Raw genomic sequence first — 21,005 nt, 5'->3', positions numbered from 1 at the left:
CCATGCATAATTTATACATACAAATGCATACACAAACACACACATGTAGATATACACACTCACATGTGCACACACAACATGCTGACACACACACATACACAGCAAACAGCTGCTCCTCTGGCACTATGACTCAGCCTGCATGGATTCCCTGGAGAAATTTTAATTTTTCGGGGGTCTATTATTTCAGGGGCCCTGATGCACCTGCTCCTGTTTAACATCATGCATTGCCTCTATTAAGAATCTTTATTTAGCAAATGCATTAAATAATAATGCAGAAAACATTATACCCCGCTCATTTCTTTTTCCCTCTATTTTCTTTTACAGTGTCCAGAGAGTTGAGGGTTTTTTTTCCTCTTATGTTTGACTAGTGTCTTTCTTTAAAGTTGTTCCTCATATGGGGTATGCAGGCAGGACAGTTGCTAAGTCTCTAAATATCTACACATTTCTCCCGTTTCACCCCCACATGTGAAGTTCTTGTATGGGCACAGGATTCTTGGCTCTGACCTGCCCACTGGGTGGAACTTGGTGCTGTGCTGGCTGGCTCCTTGCCAGTCTCATATGGATTCCTTTCTGAGTCACTCCCTCACTTCCTTTGACCAGAGGCATGTGAGTTCAGTCCTTGATGTCCAGCTGCTTGACAAAAGGATCCAGGTCTTTCTTTCTCTACCAGAAAATGTGCTTCTATGTGCTTCTTCCCTTAGGTATGTTGTCAGCTTTTTTTTTTTTTTTAGATTTATGTCTTTCCTGAGTCAGACAGTTTTTTTCTAGTTCTTCAGACTTAGTTTGCCTACTTTTTTTCTTCCAATGCATTGATGAGCCAAATGTTCCCTCTGCCTAGCAGATTACCTTCTTCCTGTTGTGTGGTGAATGTGTGTGTGCATATGTACACATTATGAATATTTGTATACTCATGAACATATATATACATATATATATATATATGCATGCACATAGGTGCTTTAAAACACTTCAAAACTTGCTCCTCAGGCTGTGTCTTGGTTATGGTTTCCATTCCTGTGAAGAGACATTTAATTGGTGCTGGCTTACAGTTTCAGAGATGCAGTTCATTATCATCATGGCAGGAAGCATGGCAGCATGGGGGTAGACATGGTGCTGGGAAAGAAGCTGAGAATTCTGCATCTTGATCCAAAAGTGGCCAGAAGAAGACTATCTTCTGCAGGCAGCCAGGTGTAAACTCTGGATCACCCTGACCAGACGAGCATATATGTGAGACCTCAAAGCCTTGCCTCCACAGTGACATGCTTCCTCTAACAAAGCTACATATGCTCTAATCAGGCCATGCCTCCCACGGGTCAAACCTATTCAAATGACCACAGGCTGCTGGCTTGAACCTGAAGGATGGCTATAGTGCGCGTTGGTTACTTGTCTAAGTTCGTGCTGAAGACCTACACTCTGTCCCAATCATGTCTCTGCATGTTGGAGAATTCACACTGTGGTTGGGTCTTGACTTCTGGCTTCTGTATCATCCAGTGCCCATTGTGCCTGTGTTGAGACAGCTTTCCATCCCTCTGGTGAAAACCTAAGACAGTCAATTTGTAAAGACAAAAAATTTATTTTGACTCACAGTGTTGCTGAGTGCGGGCCACAGTCATGTGACTCCACTGTTTAGAAGCTTAAGGCAGATCAGTAGGACTCAGCTATTGGATAGGCAGTAGAAACAGAAAGGGGAAGGACTGTCTTCCACTCCCTTCAAGGGAGATCACCAAGATCTGAAGACCTCTCACTAGGCCCAACCTCCTCTTTCTCTCCTTCCAGTAACGTCAAGTAGGAGACCTAAACAGTAACAGCTGAGATTCTGAAGGACACTCAACACTCCAGCCACTGCAATGCTCAAACACCGATACCTTTTGTGTTGGATCCACTTAAATGTATGGGTTCTTCTCATTACCAGAATGCTGGTGGCTTTTTTCTTTTGTGTGGAGAAAGGTAAATGGTGGCCCAAGTAGAAAACAATTGATTCCCACCAATTCCTTCTTCTCAGCTCCAAGCCTGGGGGTGCTGCCTCAGTGTATGCCTTGCCTATGTTGAACAAACATCTCTGGGTCATTCAAGTGAGGTACCTTTGCTCTGCAGACTGCTGTGGGAATGCTTTTCTCTGAGAAATGCTGTATAAACCATCAAAGTTTCACCCAACCTATAACCAAGTTAATACTTTGAGATTATTTACAACTGTGTACGAATTCTGCTTACATATTCTGTAGGCAACCTGTCCAGAGTTAACTGACTTCTAAGAAAAACATTGTAATCAGTCCCACTCTACTGTGGACTTCCAATGTCATTAACTCCTCCAAGCTCAGCGGAAAGCACAGCCTTGGTTGTATCACAGCCTTGATTGCTAATTTTTCCCTTGTGACCCATTCCCGCCCCTGACTCAGAACAATGAATGTATATCTGAGTGATGTGGTGAGCGGGTCTAAAAAACACTCGCTGTAAGTAACGAGGCATTGAAAGCACCTCCTACACACAAAATATGTTCGAAGCAACATTATAGTGTGGTAAGACCAGAGTGTGGATTTGTGTGTTCTCCTGAGTCTGACAGAAAAACAATGCACAGGTGTGCGTGCACACCACAAACACACTCCCTTGAGGCACCTATAAAAGGAAGACAGAGATAAAAGTTCCTTATTGCTTTTGTTACCACATTTCCTGTGCTGTTCATTGGATAAAGAGGATGGCCTTCCTCCTGGATTGCTTTTACTTCAGGTTTTCTTAGACTAGACCATGACATGGCAACTCTTATAAAAGAAAACATTGCATTAGGGCTGACTTACAGTTTCAGAGGATCAGTCCATTATCATCATGGTGAGAAGCATGGCAGTGTGCAGGCAGGCATGGTGATGGAGAAGGAGCTGAGAGTTCTACATCTTGATCCTCAGGCAGCAGGAGAGACCTTGTGCCACACTGAGCATTGCTTGAGCATAGGAGACCTCAAAGCCTGCTGCTTTTTTTTTAATCTTTATTAACTTGAGTATTTCTTATTTACATTTCGATTGTTATTCCCCTTCCCAGTTTCCGAGCCAACATCCCCCTAACCCCTACCCCTCCACTTCTATATGGGTTTCCCCTCCCCATCCTCCCCCCATTACCGCCCTCCCCCTAACAATCACATTCACTGGGGGTTCAGAATTGGCAGGACCAAGGGCTTCCCCTTCCACTGTGCCCTTACTAGGATATTCATTGCTACCTATGAGGTTGGAGCCCAGGGTCAGTCCATGTATAGTCTTTAGGTAGTGGCTTAGTCCCTGGAAGCTCTGGTTGGTTGGCATTGTTGTTCATATGGGGTCTCCAGCCCCTTCAAGCTCTTCCAGTCCTTTCTCTGATTCCTTCAATGGGGGTCCCGTTCTCAGTTCAGTGGTTTGCTGCTGGCATTCGCCTATGTATTTGACTATTCTGGCAGTGTAACACAGGAGAGATCTCTATCCGGTTCCTGTCAGCCTGCACTTCTTTGCTTCATCCATCTTATCAAGTTTGGTGGCTGTATATGTATGGGCCATATGTGGGGCAGGCTCTGAATGGGTGTTCCTTCTGCCTCTGTTCTAAACTTTGCTTCCCTATTGCCTGTCAAGGGTATTCTTGTTCCCCTTTTAAAGAAGGAGTGAAGCATTCGAATTTTGGTCATCTTTCTTGAGTTTCATGTGTTCTGTGCATCTAGGGTAATTCAAGCATTTGGGCTAATATCCACTTATCAATGAGTGCATACCATGTGTGTTTTTCTGTGATTGGGTTACCTCACTCAGGATTCAGGATGATATTTTCCAGTTCCGACCATTTGCCTATGAATTTCATAAAGTCATTGTTTTTGATAGCTGAGTAATATTCCATTGTGTAGAGTACCACATTTTCTGTATCCATTCCTCTTTTGAAGGGCACCTAGGTTCTTTCCAGCTTCTGGCTATTACAAATAATCAAAACCTGCTTCTAAAGTGACACCCTTCCTTCAACAAGGCCCCACCTCCTAATAATGCCACTCCCTATGGGCCAAGCATTCAACCACATGAGTCTCTGGAGGCCATTTCTCTTGAAACCACCATAAGAATGTAAGTTTGATTCCCAAAACCCACATTCAAAGCTGGACATGATAGCTTTTGCTTGCAATGCCAGCAATGGTAAGATGGAGATACATTACTATTGCCCTGAAGTGGGCTGGCCAGCTAGCCTTATATACTTTGGGAAGTTCCAGTCCAATGAACAACCCTTTAAACAAAAGGTTGAAGGGACCTAAGAAGCAACACCCAAGGTTGTCTTCTGAAATAAACACACACACACACACACACACACACACACACACACACACACACACACACATGCATACATAGTGCATACATATACACAAACATGAACACTCACATGTACATACACAAATGAAATAAAAATACATTTTACAAGATCAGAGTGTTTGATTGTAAGGCAAGTTTGAGAACCAGCCCCATGAGCTGCACACGTCCCTAAGAGTCACTGTACCAAGTTCATCCTTCATTGTTCCAAGCATGACTTCTCTGCGGTGCTCATCATCTTTGCTTTTTTTTTCTTTTCATGTTTTACTTGAGCATTTAATTCTCTGTTGCAGTTGGTTTGAGACAACAGAGACAAGAATAATTTATAAACCCACTCACTCATCATCAAAGGGTACCAGAATCAGAATATAGCGCTCCCAAAATATGCATCTCGAACATACAGATTATTTTGCCTAATGGCAAGTAAGAACCAGCACGTGCAGGTAAAGTTCCTTTAACCTCTGCCTAGAGTACAGTGTGTTTTCCCTTTTTCTGTAAAGGATAGTTTCATTTATGAAGGAAAAGTCCTTCCATATAGCATGTCTCTGCACTGGCAAGAGAGCTACCCCTAAAATAACTCCTACCATCTGAGAGACTCATCTCCCATAGTCAAGGCTACCCCACCTGACCACACACGTCTTCTATCACTTTCCCGTAAATGTCTTCCTTGTGTCAGGGCTCCAGCCTCATTTTCACTGTCTATATTAAGATGTGTAAAGGCCTTACTCATCTGGCCACATCAAGTCTCATCTCTTCCTGGGGAATCTGTCTCAGTTACTTCTGTTGGTTGTGATAAAATACCCCAACAAAATTAAATTGAGGAAGGGTTCATTTTGGCTCATAGCTCTAGTATATGACAGGGATGTCATGGTGGCAGGAAACTGATCCATCTGGTTATGTTGTAGCGTACACATCAGGAAGCAGAGAAAGATGAGGACTAATACTCAGCTCGCTTTTCTCCCTTTTGTTAATCCCAGGATGGCGCCACCTTCAGTGAAGGTGGGATTTTCTACCTCAATTAACCTCTTCTAGGTAACCTCTCAAAGGTTTCCTTCCTGGGTGCTCTAGATACTGTGAGATTAACAATCAGTATTACCCATCAGAGAATCTCATACATATGGGTTGATATATGATCATAATTTTAAAAAATCAGCCTTACATTCATATTTGATTCATGAGTCTAGCCAATGGCTAATGGTTTTCAGCAGAAAGGATAAAATTTTTATTTGTTGATACTTAAAAGACAAAATGCTTTCGTTATTTCTTTCTTTCTTTTTCTTTTAATGAGTGAATTCAACACAGAGAACATTGCTGGAGACCTATGCACAGCACAGTGTATTTTGAAAGTGTGGGCTGGAAAGAAGTTCCGCTCAAGTCCATGTACAGAAGTTCCACAAGCCCAAGTTTATCATAGTGAGTGTTATGGCTGAACTTCAGATTCCCTAGCATAAGTAACTGCCACACTCTAAAGGGGAAAAGCAGCCTCATTTAATGGCAGCCTGCCTGTTTCTGTAGGTTTCAAAGTTTTTATTTTCATTCATGTATAAGAGTTCTTGTCTTTGTTTTAAATTGTACAAAAGAATGCAAGGGTAGTAAGCTCAAGGTATAGGACCATGAATAAAGTCAGTACAGGTGACAGCTTATATTTTATTTGTGTTAAATATGTTTGTTAACTAAACAAAACCTAAAAAATATAAGAGCTTAAGAAAAAAATACTGGTCTACTATCTATGGGATATTGCTAAAACACAAAATGTTTCTTTATGTGTGTATGTGTGTGTGTGTGTGTGTGTGTGTGTGTGTGTGTGTGTGAAAGAAAATGCAACCAACTTGAGCGAATAATTGTTGACCAGGGTGGTCAATCAGGTGGAGGAGTGGGAGAGCAATCTGCCCCATGCAGGCAGTACAGACCTTCATCAGTGTGTGGCAGGCACAACCTGGAGCCAAAGTTGACAAGGAAGATTTGCTGATTTGGAGCAGAAAAAGCTATGGGCCTTGCAACGTGGGTTCACCTTCATATTGTATATGAAGCCTCTTCTCGCCATGCTCTCACTAAAAATTCCCACTCCAGAGAAAACATATTCAGTCCCCAGCCCACATGTCCAACAGCTCACACCTGTAGTTCCAGCTCCAGGGTATCTGGTATCTGGGTCTGGCCTCCACCAACCCCTGTATATATGGAACACAATTGACTCACACTCGCACAGACATACATAAATAAACACAAAAAATAAAGTGAATTATAAGGGGGGGAGCAAAAGCTTCACATACCAAGACAGCAAACCAGCAGCCGGGGGTCACCCTCCCCCACTTTCTATTCAGGCCTTTATTGAATGGTGTTTGCATCTGTTAATTATCAGGGTACGGTCACCCCTACACATACATTGTGTGTTAGGAGTGAAGTTGTCCCAGGCTCTGGGATACTGAGAACTTTGGGGGTCTGAGGTAAGTGCCACACGGGCACCCTTAACCTCTACTAAGAGGCTGCATCGCAGAGGGTGTCGTTCAGTGCCCAAGGGATATGGAACTTTGGCTGCTGGCCAGCTCCCAGCTAGAGCACATTGCTGGGTGACTGTGCCAGACACCTTCTTCTGCTGTCAGCTGTCATATCAGTTCCTTGGACTATTAGACTTTAAATCTTTGATCTTTCTGCTCCACCCTTAGGTTTTTCAGGAATCACTGCTTAGATCCTCATTTGCATGCTCATTTGCATACTTATTTGCATGCTCATCTGAATCCTCATTTGCATCTTCATTTGCTTCATCAACTCCTCCCAGTCACCAAATCCTTTATAAATAATCATTACCAACCACAGATTTTTATCAAGATAAGCTTAATGGTGCACTTGGGACCCATTAAGACCTAAGCCTTATTATCTGGCTGGTTCTTCTGAAGGTATTTATGTTTGAGGTCCATACAAGTGAACATGAACATAGAAAGTCAACAATAGACCAGTTCCTTTTCTTTTAAGATAAGAAGTATCTGTCTAAACACAGAGGAAAACCAAATACTATAACATTGCAGTCTCATTCCTGGAGATAAAATCGTACCTGGGTCCATTATCACTCAGACTACCCGAAATAAATCTTATCAAGATTACATGCTTGTAGGCAAAGCCTGCATTTTACATTTTAATTTATTTTTATAAAGAACATTTGTTCTGTTCAGCGACATAGGTTTTAAACAAGGTGAAGTAAATCATAAAGGCTCACCGTACTTTCAAGGATTTCTGTCGACATTATGGAAACCTTTTGAAGTTGAATATAGTCTGTATTTACAAAGAAAGGAACTAGAGATCAGGGAGATAAAAAGGCACGATTTGCAAATTAGAAGAACACTTGGTTTTCCTGTGCCAAATGCTACGAATGAATATTTTTGGCTGTCTCTTTATGTGCAGATGACTATATCTTTAAAAGCAAAAGGGAAGTAAATTTGCATTGTGTTATCAAAATTATTATTGCACATTGCTGGACTGCACAGGGCTCAAAATCAGAGAGTGCCTTCTACGTTTGTGTTTCTGTTCTAGTCCTCAAACCCAGGGAATTTCACACATCTGTGAGTATCTGTCATTGAAGTGCTTGCCTTTTACAAGCTGAATGCATAAAGTTTAAGTAGTTTATTTATACCAACTCAAAAATGGCAAACATTTAGGTTTCTCTCTTCCTTTGTCTCTGAATATTTTTCCTAGGGTCAACGTCTCTTTGAGAAATTGCTCCAGCTGACGTCGCAAAATATTGAAGTCAAGCTGGTGAGCGATGTGACTGCAGATTCAAAGGTATTAGAAGCCTTGAAGTTAAAGGGTAAGGCCAAGGTTGATGCTACTTTACCATGGACATTCTGTGACAGTTCCTTGAATTTCACATAAAAATGACCTGTCATTTCTCTCATCAGTACATTCCACTCAATGTTTCTTAGTTCTCTTTTGACAAACAAAAAAACAAACAAAAAAAGCCAGATTAAAGCTTTTTAAACCAGCTCAACCAATGCTACCAGATTTGTTAAGTAGTGTTCTGTATTTTAGTTTGTAAGTCATAATCTACTCTCCATTAAATATATTTAGTTAACAGATCAGTCCTTTGGACTCACGTCAATGATTTGATCTGAAGAAAAGAGCCACTTCAAGGGAATCAAGTACTAGGTTCCCACTTCTCTCTCCCCAGTCCAGTGGAAATCCTCTTTGTGTTATGCAATCCTCCCTGGGTTGGGTCTGGAGACCATTGAAGCATTCGGTTTCTGACTTGAGGACAATCGCACAGAAAACACCACTCACCCAGCCGCTCTGCCATGTGTCCCAACCTCGGCCACACTGAGCTTCATCCTGGAATAATTATCTTCTCCTGTACTCTCCTCTAGCTAGACTCTCCATTCCAAATATTTATAAATATTTTGTAAAAATCATTTATTCAGCATTTCCTCTACAAACTGCTAATCTGTAGAAAAGATTGACACAGGGGAACCAGCAAGAATGCTCCTGCTGCAGGAAGATAAGCAGGAAATATCCTCAGTAAGTCGTCATGCTTTGCCTGGTGGCTGGGGACCTCAGGTGTCTGCTATTTGAACATAGTGAACATGGTTTCTTGTCACTGTCCCTATATCATGACATGATATTGGTTTCTAAACCTAGGCCAGATGGACACAATTAAGTGAGCCCAAGTGGCATCAGACATGTTGAAATTGGGAAATAAAAATATCCATCACTTACTTGTAATGGATATACACATCATCCTTATATAGTCTGCTTTACATTGCTGTAACAAAATATGCGAGACAACTAACTTAATAAGGAAAGGTTTTACTTGGACAGATCACTTTTGTAGTTGAGTCTATTGCTACTTGTCCCAGTTGCCTGGGCCCTTGGTGAATAATAGCTCAGAGTGGGAGGGAGCTCATGGTAGAAGAGGTTGTTCAGTTAAGGTAACTACAAGGCTTATCAGAAAAACAAGGAGGGACCAAGGTGCCAATCTCCCTTCAAGGGCATGATTTCAGGGGTGTAGCTACCTTTCTCTAGACCTCTCGGCCATCTTAAGGCTCCTCCACCTTTCCATGTAATACTACAGGCTGAAGACCAAGCCTTTCTGACAGGAGGCTCTGAGGAACATTTACCACAAAACCTTTCGCCATGTTACTATGGCCAATGCTATCATCTTGTTTCATTTTGTTTTGATCTTTTGAGAATATCTCACTATACATCCATGGCTGTCCTAGGCCTCACTATGTAGACCAGGATAACCTCAAATTTGAAGTGGTCCTACTGCCTCTGACTGCAGAGTGATGAGATACCAGACATGAGCACCTACAGTTGTTTATGGGTGTGTGTGTGTGTGTGTGTGTGTGTGTGTGTGTGTGTGTGTGTGTGTGTGTGTAGGGAAGTTTAAATATGTACAAGATATTGCTAAACCTAAAAATTTTCAATTATCCTTTTATTTTTAATTAGCTATAATGTTTTAAAACTAGACAAGACCCAGCTCACATACAGTCGGTGTGGCTCTGAAAGTGTTATTACTGTTCTCATTTGAAAATGTCAAACTGAGTCCCTGCCATCTGAACATTTGCTTTCTAGAACACTTTTAAGAAGGGATTTCCTTTTGTTAACTGGGGGGCAGGGGATGGGGGTAGGGCTGCATTTGTAGTTTGTAGGATGTCTTTCTCAATGTATCTGTCTGAACTTTCAAGTCTATGCAGGTCCTGTTCATAAGAAAAGTTTCTATTACAATAAGAAAATAACTGGTTTGCTTTTACATTAGTGATTCAATAGTACCTGTGTACCTGGAGTTAGGCATACCTGTCTTTTAGTAGGCGCTGCATGTATGTTTAGTCTCAGTGCAGGATACCTCCTATGTATAGTCTCTGCCCAAGATACCTAATGTGCATGGTCTCAGTACAAAATACACAAATCTCTAAAGTCCAAGCACTGCCGATCTCTGCTCTCACGTCTTAGTAGACACGTGTTAAATACTAGCCTTAGAAACAGCTTTTACGAAGTCATCTAGCATCTGTATTTCAGCATCTTGCTTGAGAAAGAGCGTTGGCCTTTTTATGGAGAAATTAGCTTTCAGTACAGTTTTTTAGTTGTGGCCAAATATTCAGAAATCTACACAAAAAAAGTATAAAGCTATCCATGAAGAATTACAGTTGCAGGGGTGTTATAGAGTACAGAAGAGAATCAAATATTCTGTGAAAAATAGGAGGATGAAGCTTGCCAATAAAGGATGGAGAAAGAGATAGATAGATAGATAGATAGATAGATAGATAGATAGATAGATAGATAGATAATAGTTAGGTGGATGGATGGATGGGTGGGTGGGTGGATAGATGGATGGATAGGTGGATGGATTGATAGGTTGGTGGGTGGGTGGGTGGATAGATGGATGGGTGGGTGGATCAATGGTGGGTGGGTGGATCAATGGTGGGTGGGTGGATGGAAGGATGGATGGATATGAAGGATGGGTAGGTGGGTGGATGATGGGTGGGTAGATGATACACAGACAGTATCATAGTCAGCTTATGTCTCTCTAATTAAATGTCAGTGGCTAACAAATTTATAAAGAACAGAAACATATATTCTCCCAGTGTGGAGTCTGAAACTTCAGCATCAATGTACTCAATGGTGTTTGGCAAGAGCCCTTTCTCTTTTTCTAAAGTAGACCATTGTGTCAGTGTCCCCCTGCTCTGTCACCATGGGAAAAAAAGATAAAGTGATAGACAACACATAGAAATTCCCAAAGGCTACTTTTTTTGCTACCACAAGAGGATAAACGTCTACATGAGAATTTGGTGGAAATTTTAGATCATAGTCAATACAAAAGTAGGTAGGTAGGTAGGTAGGTAGGTAGGTAGGTAGGTAGGTAGGTAGGAAGATAGATAGAGAGATAGAGAGATTCACAGTGACAGGTCTTCATATCTTGCTATGAGGTTTTAAAATTAAAGTGCTAGTTTCTTTTTGATCATCTTGTCTCCTTTTTTTTTAATCACAATGACTTAAAATTTTTAATTCAATTCTTAATACCAAAAAATGAATTTTTTTAAAGACCTTACATATTTAATACAGTGTGTTACCCCTGTACAAATGGAAAAAACTTAAGTTCAACATTTCTAGACCAATATGGCTGTTAATTTCTGTACAGTGCCAACTCAACACAGTAAACGGGGATACTTTTTTCCAAAGTTGACAGCACAGCTAAAGTTTCAAAAAATTCAAATTATATATCTGTCTATATATATTTATATTTATATAAAAAGACCAATAATAGCAGTGTGTTATGCATCAACAGCAGCAACAGCTTTTCCAGGTTCTGCAGTCATCTGAACAAAACTGTAGAGACATCCAGCACACTCCATTAAAAAAAAAAAAGTAAAAAAAAACAAAACCCGAGAAAACAGCACAGTTCTGTTACTCTTGTGGTACCTGGCACCATTTTTTTTTAAATTAGCTTCTCAATCATCATCTGGAAAGAAAACATTCTGAGCAACATCATTAAAAACAGCTCTGATAAAGCACGGTCACTACTACATATCATAAAGCAGGTACAAGCTATTTTACATCCACAGAGGTATGATACAGTACTGTCCTACATCTATAATACTAGAGGATACAATTTAAAAGGCATTATTTGAGACTTGATTCTACTTTTCCAGCAGAGGGCCCAAAGGATGGTGTGACACAGCTTTGTAAAGAAACATACTCTAGACAGGATTTCCTTTCACTAGTGGCACAGTTCTAAGGATTCATTCTCTCCATGAATGTCAGCTAAAACCGTTATTTAAAAAATGAAATATCCCTAAAACAAAACCGTATAACCACCGGATTCACATGAAGATAACCTAGTGGAGACAAGCTGGACCTCACCTTACCAACAAGCTATCAAATCTGTTATGTTTAAACAGTGAGACCTCCAAGGAAGGAGATGCCAAGTAGTGCTTCAAAGCTTCGGACCACAATCAAACACAGCATCCTTTTCAACAGAAGCAGAAGCTCTCTGAATATGCTCAAGGATGCTGACATCAACATTTAATCATCTCCTCACTCATCCAGGAAGAAGGGGAGATCAGTTACTACTGTACTTTATTGTGTTCAACCAAATCACCATGTTACAAAAATAGCAAGCTGCCATAATAAAAAATAAGGCTCCTCTATCCAGCACCAGATAGCATCATTTTACTTTCAAGCCTAGAAATTGCACACTTGTATATAAACCAACCAAAGATGAGGATTGAGAGTTCATCTTGGTGGATTTTTCCTTTGATGAATATGAAGTGTCCTTCCTTATCTTTTTTGATGACTTTTAATTGAAAATTGATTTTATTTGATATTAGAATGGCTACTTCAGCTTGCTTCTTCTGACCATTTTCTTGGAAAGTTGTTTTCCAGCCTTTCACTCTGAGGTAATGTCTGTCTTTGTCTCTGAGGTGTGTTTCCTGTAGGCAGCAGAATGCAGGGTCCTCATTGCGTATCCAGTTTGTTAATCTATGTCTTTTTATTGGGGAGTTGAGGCCATTGATGTTGAGGGATATTAAGGAATAGTGATTATTGCTTCCTGTTATATTCATATTTGGATGTGAGGTTATGTTTGTGTGCTTTTCTTCTCTTTGTTTTGTTGCCAAGATGATTAGTTTCTTGCTTCTTCTAGGGTATAGCTTGCCTCCTTATGTTGGGCTTTACCCTTTATTATCCTTTGTAGTGCTGGATTTGTAGAAAGATATTGTGTAAATTTGGTTTTGTCATGGAATATCTTAGTTTCTCCATCTATGTTAATTGAGAGTTTTGCAGGATACAGTAACCTGGGCTGGCATTTGTGTTCTCTTAGGGTCTGTATGACATCTGTCCAGGATCTTCTGGCCTTCATAGTTTCTGGCGAAAAGTCTGGTGTGATTCTGATAGGTCTCCCTTTATATGTTACTTGACCTTTTTCCCTTACTGCTTTTAATATTCTTTCTTTATTTTGTGCGTTTGGTGTTTTGACAATTATGTGACGGGAGGTGTTTCTTTTCTGGTCCAATCTATTTGGAGTTCTGTAGGCTTCTTGTATGCCTATGGGTATCTCTTTTTTTAGGTTAGGGAAGTTTTCTTCTATGATTTTGTTGAAGATATTTACTGGTCCTTTGAGCTGGGAGTCTTCACTCTCTTCTATACCTATTATCCTTAGGTTTGGTCTTCTCATTGAGTCCTGGATTTCCTGTATGTTTTGGACCAGTAGCTTTTTCTGCTTTACATTATCTTTGACAGTTGAGTCAATGATTTCTATGGAATCTTCTGCTCCCGAGATTCTCTCTTCCATCTCTTGTATTCTGTTGGTGAAGCTTGTATCTACAGCTCCTTGTCTTTTCTTTTGATTTTCTATGCCCAGGGTTGTTTCCATGTGTTCTTTCTTGATTGCTTCTATTTCCATTTTTAATTCCTTCAACTGTTTGATTGTGTTTTCCTGGAATTCTTTCAGGGATTTTTGTGTCTCCTCTCTATGGGTTTCTACTTGTTTATTTATGTTTTCCTGGAATTCTTTCAGGCATTTTTGCAATTCCTCTCTGTAGGCTTCTACTTGTTCTCTAAGGGAGTTCTCCATGTCTTTCTTGAAGTCCTCCAGCATCATGATCAAATACGATTTTGAAACTAGATCTTGCTTTTCTGGTGTGTTTGGATATTCCATGTTTATTTTGGTGGGAGAATTGGGCTCCGATGATGCCATGTAGTCTTGGTTTCTGTTGCTTGGGTTCCTGCGCTTGCCTCTCGCCATCAGATTATCTCTAGTGTTACTTTGTTCTGCTCTTTCTGACCGTGGCTAGACTGTCCTATAAGCCTGTGTGTCAGGAGTGCTGTAGACCTGTTTTCCTGTTTTCTTTCAGCCAGTTATGGGGACAGAGTGTTCTGCTTTCGGGCGTGTAGTTTTTCCTCTCTACAGGTCTTCAGCTGTTCCTGTGGGCCTGTGTCTTGAGTTCACCAGGCAGGTTTCTTGCAGGGGAAAAGTTGGTCCTACCTGTGGTTCCAAGGCTCAAGTTTGCTCGTGGGGTACTGCCTAAGTCCTCTCCGCGGCGGCAGCAACCGGGAAGATCTGCGCCGCTCTTTCCGGGAGCCTCCGTGCACCAGGGTTCCAGATGGCGTTTGGTGTTTTCCTCTGGCGTCTGGATGTGCGCAGAGTGCAGTCTCTTCTGGTTTCCCAGGCTTGTCTGCCTCTCTGAAGGTTTAGCTCTCCCTCCCATGGGATTTGGGTGCAGAGAACTGTTTATCCGGTCTGTTTCCTTCAGGTTCCGGCGGTATCTCAGGCGCAGGGGTCCTGCCGCTCCTGGGCCCTCCCCTGCGGGAACCCAGAGGCCTTATACAGTTTCCTCTTGGGCCAGGGATGTGGGCAGGGGTGGGCAGTGTTGGTGGTCTCCTCTGCTCTGCAGCCTCAGGAGTGCCCACCTGATCAGGCAGTGAGGTCTCTCTCTCACGGGGTTTGGGAGCAGAGAGCTGCTGCGGGCCGGGATCCGCTCATCTTGTCTCCTTAAAAAACAAAATTCTGAGAGAGGTTTCACTATGTTGCCCAGGTTCACCCTGACTTCTTGAGCTGGAGCAATCCTCCTGTCTCTGGAGTAGCTGCAGTTGCAGGCATGTACCACTGACCTTTCTCAATTCTATTTTGCTTTGTTGTAAGGACAATGCATGTGTGCTTGAGTAGACTCTCCATCACCATGACAATGCTCAGATGCTGTTTCCTCTGCACCTGGGTCTTTTGTGACTAAGATCTTGTAAGGTAATTCACACAGATGTCAGTTGTGGTTTGAATGGAGTTGACATTTGGGACTTCTCTCAGTAGCAGGTGAGCTCAGCAGACAGCCTTCCCTGTGCCGCTGAACAATGGACAGACATGGGACCCTACTGACTATCCCCCAGGGCATCTTCAACAGCAGACATTGATATTTATTCATGATCATAATTCATTTGTGCTTGTCTTCTGAGACAGTGTCACCCTGCAGCCCAGACTGGTTTAGAACTCAGACTGTGGCTCAGGCTGTCTTAGAACTCACCGCACTCATTCAACCTCAGCCTCCTAAGTACTAGAATGACAATGAGCTACAATGGCTGGCTTTACATCGAAATTTTAAATGTTAAGCAACACTAAAATCCTTTTACCAGTAACAACACGTTGCTTATAAGTTACCATGTTGTGGCTTTCTTCTTGCTGTCTATTTAAAGAGAAACACCGTGAGTATCTGTTATCAAACTCCAAAAGCCATCCTCACCTCTGCTTATTTGAGTCCAAGGGACCTGTATTCATTCTTCCATGGTTGCGCGCTTTCATTTCTACACCCACTGGCTGGATTCAACAAGGCTTTAAAGGGAAACCTTCTCCATCCAAGGTTGAAGTTCAAACTTTAAAGTTAATAAAAGTTGCCATGGTTTCTGACTTGAACATTTTACAGTGGCGTTTGAGCCACTTACTCCGGAAGAGCAGGGTATGACTTAAGATGCTGTGACTATTGAAAGAGTGTGTGTGACACAGGTCATGCTGATTTATCATTCTTACTAAGTCTAGCTCTCAGGTAGGTAAGTGTGTCTATCTTAACTTCATATTACTATAGAGAAGTCTATTTTGGAAGTTTCCCTAGAGGTCACATTATGATATTCCAGCTTCTACTATCCGGAAGCTTGCCAGTGGGAAGGAACTTGAAGGTCAAAGTGGTCCCCTGTTGTCAAGAAGCTTTATTCTGATGTTTTCTACACACTATGGGATCCTTGAGCTGAAGCATCTGTCAGGTCTTCAATCTGTCCTGTAGTGACCCAGATAAAGGTCAAGATGTCCTACTGCCACCTGGATGTAATTCTCTGCTGGCTTCAACTCTCATTGTCACGCCCTTCAAAGGTGAAGCCCTTGGGTGCATGCTACGGAACATAAAGCTGGTGCCTTTGCTTCATATCTGCCAGTTAGCATTCAAAGAGCTCTGCCTTCCTCTTTTCACAGTCCAGTAAAATATTTAGCAGAACAGGTACTGCTCCACTTGTATGCATCTGCACACCGAATGCTCTCATGCTATCAGGCAGTGACCAGCATAACGTTTAGACACAGGTCCTGCTGTGTCACGCCCATGCATGCTCTGTCATGTTGACATGCTGGGCTTGCCATTTACAGTGAAGTGAGATGTTAGGTAACTTATTTTTTCTGGACCTCGATTTCCTTTTCAATAAAAACGGTAACAATAATAACTTCCCTGAAGGGTGTGGGAGTTAAACAAATGTTGTTTGCCTTAGCCACTAGTGTAATTTGTAGTGTTACTTGAGTATTTTGTATCTTAGTCTATACTGGTACATTTCTGCCCCTACAACTTACCCCTAGCCCTGTGATCTTCTGGTGAAAGGGAAGTCCAGTTCTAACTCTGTTATAGACATCTTTGAGAAGACCATAGGTTCCCCCCACATTTATGTTTGTACAGTGGCTCTAGGTTGGCAACAGCTTGACTTCTCCATGATCAGTGAGTTCTGTAGGTGCTTAAAAACCCAGGCTGTTGTCAAAACAACCTCTGAAATTTCTATTCCAATGTGGGCTTTTTACTCTGTCTCTGGGAACAAGCACAAATGACACCGTGAAAACTCTAGCCTTGCTGTGTTCTGGTCTCCACATAAAAGGATGCTGCTAAAAAAGATACAATAAAATTAGGAAGCAAATGTCCTCCTCCCTTGCTTATCTGAATGTCTTTCAGCAGCTCACAGTCGTCATTGGTCTTTTGCTCCAACTAAGGGCACCAGTCTCATAGGAGGTATATGAGTTGGTTTTTAAAGTTCTTTTTTCACTGACTTTTTTCATTGTTTTAATTTGAATGTGTTTGTTTACTAAATATCGGAATAAAACAACTAATATGCTAGACATGTTATTTCATGATATAATGACAAAGCAATGCTAAGTTACACACTGAGTCACTTAAATATAATTAATAATGCACAGGTCTGCCGAGATGGGATTGGGAATGAACAATGCTGTGAGGTCAGGCACAGTTCACAAGTGGTTCTGGTTACTTGGGAGGCTGAGGCAGGAAGGGCCCTCGAGCCCTGAGACTCAGACCAGATTGCACAGCAGAATGAAACCTCAGTTGGAGAAGAAGGAAGGAAGGAAGGAAGGAAGGAAGGAAGGAAGGAAGGAAGGAAGGAAGGAAGAAAGAAAGAAAGAAAGAAAGAAAGAAAGAAAGAAAGAAAGAAAGAAGGAAAGACTCAAATGTCTGATGAAAGAAACCACTCCAGATCCATCCTCGGGGTTCTCCCTTCAGCTGAGCTCTAGACTCCTCGGCATTGCCCCAGGCCACAAAACATTCTCCATCATGGTTGTCGCCACGCTGCAACTCCATTTCTTCCTCTAGACTTTCACTTAAGTGAGATGGGAAAGGTAGTTGGTGTCCTGCATACCTACCCAGGCAATAAATAAAATTTTTAATTAGACTTTCCATTGCTCTGAAGCAACACTATGACCAAGGCAACTCTTATAAAGGACATTTAATTGGGGGCTGGCTTCCAAGTTCTGAGGTTCAGTCCATTATCATCATGGCAGGAAACATGGCAGTGTCCAGGCAGTCATAGTGCTGGAGGAGCTGAGAGTTCTCTATCTTGTTCCAAAGACAGATAGAAGACTGGCTGCCCAGAAGCTAGGAACAGGGTCTCAAAGTCCACCCTCACAGTGACACACTTCCTTCAACGTGGCCACACCAACACACCTCCTAATACTCTCTGGCCCAAGCGTATTCAAGCCACCACATAAATGTTTGCTGAAGCAACTCAAGGTGGCCTATGGAAGGTCACAGACCCTTTGTGCTCTTCCATAGCTCCGTGGTGTCTGTACCACAGGTGCTGCGTCAGTTTGCCAAGTTTAAAAACAGGCGATTTGATAGAGCTGTATGATTTTATCCAAGGTGATAGAAGTCTGGGGAATTTCACAGGGATGGTTTTCTCTGCAGTAAGCGAAGTCTACTGAACTGTGATGCCCTACAAATGCACCTTAGGTAGGATGCTTCTCATGGCTGTGCTAGTTGCCAAATTATGGGACAAGCATTTGGAGGCATAAATGCTGTATGCCACTGCAGTATGTTAATGCTGACTGCGTCCCCTATATGCATGTATTAAGGGGCTGTTCCTGGTCCTCAGAGTAGTGCTATCAGGAAGCAGTATAACCTTTAAGAGGTGGAGCCTGGTGGGGGGATATTTGAGTCACAGGGGCATCAGCCTTTGAAGGGAACCATGGGACTCTGGTCTCTTCTTCAGTCTGGCTTGTTTCCTAGTCAGGAGACCATCAGTTTTTGTTCTGCCCCAGGCTCCCACCATCAGGCAGTGCAACATCACAAGACCCAAGTGGAGCCACTAGATCATGGACTGGAACCAACCAGAACTGAGAAAAGTAATTCTGTTCTTCTCACAAGTTATCTGTCTTAGTCGCTTGTTCTAGTAACAGAAAGCAATCGCTGATGCTGACTCGATGGAAATGCACATGGTGCCTTCCTCCTAACAGGAAAGGACAGCAGAAGGGTGGTTGAAATTCAAACTGCTTTGGTTTGTTGGTATTTTTTTAATAAGTCCCTGTGGAGATCAGAGCCGAATGCCTTTCCCTATGGTCAGATGTTCAGGTGGATGGGCTGGAAGTCTTGAAGTTTGCTGAGGTGTCCGACTTCTTCATCCATGTGGCTAATTAATGGAGACAGGCAGAGTCATGGAGTGATTCCTGGCCAGAAGGCTAAGAGCAGGAATGCTTGACTGCCTCCCTTGGAGCTTTTTGCTGACTGTTGTTTTTCTTTGGAACAAGGCTTGAAGTGGTTTGAACAAGGCTATGGCAGAATACTCAAACACTGGGAAAATTTTTTAAAAGCAGAAGTTTCTCTCAATTTGAGAGGCTGGAAAATTTAAGGGCAAGGTCTAGGCAGGTGGAGAAGGCTTTCTTTCTATGTCATCTCAGGACAGAAGGCAAGAAAGGCCAAAGAGACAATCAAGTCTTATAAGGACCTTAGTCAAAAATCCCAAGTGGCATGCATTATCTAGTCACATTTTAGACCCCGCCTAATTATAATATTGGCCATTAAGCTCTAAGCATTTTGAAGGGGTCACAGATAAACACCATTGGAAGAGAAATAGAGATGCATAATTTTGTAGAATTATTATGAAAAGCTGAACTTGGGTTCATCTTGAGCAAAGGTCCCATGCAAACTAACTATATGGCTAAATGTAAAATAACTAACAACTATGAAACCACTGCATTGTAGCTTCATAAACAAGAAGAACACAAATTATGGTTAATATGTGCTTTTTCCAGAATTATGACAACTTGACAGAAAATAGCAAGACCAGAGGCATGTGAGTGGTGGTGGCATTTTGCTAGTAAATGGTCGTGACCTCAGTAGAAAAGAACTTAAGGTGGGATACTTCCTCAGTCAATCCATTGTTTTCCAGACTTGTTTCCCTCGGGTTACCATAGCAGCTGCTGTGAGAAAGGTTCACAAGAAAATTATACACGATAGGGAGCCACTCATCCCATAGAGAACATGCTGAGGGATACCAGTCAGCCATGTGGGAAACACTCAGATGCTGTTGCTAAGAGAGGAGCAGTCATCTGCAAGACGGAAGCCACTGTGTCATTTCATCTGCTCAAGAATGACTTTAGAGTGTTAATATGGTTGTCTCTAAGTGATGAGTTTACAGATTTTGCTCTTTTGGTTTTGGTGTGTGTGTGTGTGTGTGTGTGTGTGTGTGTGTGTGTGTGTGTGTGTGTGTGTGATGGTGATAGTTATGGTAATAGTGGTAGTTATGGTGGTGGTGATGATGGTGTTAATGGTGGTATTGGTAACGGTGGTGATGAAGGTTAAGATGATGGTGGTGGTGACGGTGATGATGATGATGGTAGTGATGGTAATGGTGGTGATGGTGGATGGCGATGTTGTTAGGAATGATGATGGTGGTGGTAATGAAGATTGTAGTGGCATTTTTATGGAAGTGTAGGGCATGAGACCAAAAGCTCAGATTCTAGAGAAGAGAATGTATCCCTAGCTTTGCTCCTGGGGAACTCTGAAGTATTTAACTTCTTAAAACTTGTCTCCTGATTTCTACATTGACTCACAGTAACAGTTGCTGTATAATGTTATCAATGAGCCAATTCCCAGGATGCATTTAATATGGTACCAGTTAGGAATGTTTTAAAAAATTGTTTTTTCAAAAGCAATTTTTCTTTTGGCTTTTTGAGGCAGGCATTCTTTGTGTAGTCTTGGCTGTTGTGGAACTTACTCTGTAGACCTGGCTGGCCTTGAACTCAGAGATCCACCTGCTTCTGCCTCCCAAGTGTGGGAATTAAAGGGGTATACTGTCACCACTTGGCTCATAATTTCTAATTTTAATGAGGATGTTAAGCTAGGTGTGGTGATGCACCTTTAATCCTAGTACTTGAGAGGTAAAGGCAGGAGGATCTCTTGTGAGTTTGAGGCCAGCTTGGTCTACATGGTGAGTTTCAGGACAGCCAGGACCACATAGAAAGACCATGTCTCAAAATCAAGAGCAACAACAACAATAATAATAAAAAATTGTAAAATTATAAAAATGAGTACTTTTATAAAGGAAAATTACTAGGAAAAGAGGGAAAGGGGGAGAAGAATCAGGGTGAGCATTAGTCCATGAATGATGCCTGAAGATTTGCAAATGGTTCCTGTATTGAGGGCTACAGTGCTGAGAGCTACAGAACCAGAACAGTCCTGGTCAGCACATATGTCCTTGGGGCTTGTG

At 42.0% G+C, this 21,005-nt stretch overlaps 1 protein-coding gene across 6 annotated transcripts in view; it reads left to right on the top strand.

Moving 5' to 3' along the window:
- Pld5 (phospholipase D family, member 5) overlaps positions 1 to 21,005 on the top strand; it is a 355,705-nt gene that overhangs the window by 223,405 nt on the left and 111,295 nt on the right. For all 6 annotated transcript variants that reach the window (XR_015635137.1, XR_015635138.1, XM_087580311.1 and 3 more), the window contains exon 4: positions 7,983 to 8,094. Coding sequence is in view for 4 of the 6 variants with exons in the window: in XM_087580311.1 (XP_087436437.1) it covers positions 7,983 to 8,094 (112 nt within the window). In the remaining 2 variants the exon portion in view is untranslated. The remainder of the gene's footprint in view (positions 1 to 7,982; positions 8,095 to 21,005) is intronic.

This window comes from Rattus norvegicus, chromosome 13 (assembly GCF_021556685.1).
Source record: "Rattus norvegicus strain SHRSP/BbbUtx chromosome 13, alternate assembly SHRSP_T2T, whole genome shotgun sequence".
NCBI lineage: Eukaryota > Metazoa > Chordata > Mammalia > Rodentia > Muridae > Rattus > Rattus norvegicus.
The sequence above is the reverse complement of the archived record's forward strand: the minus strand, read 5'-3'. Positions and strand labels throughout refer to the sequence as shown.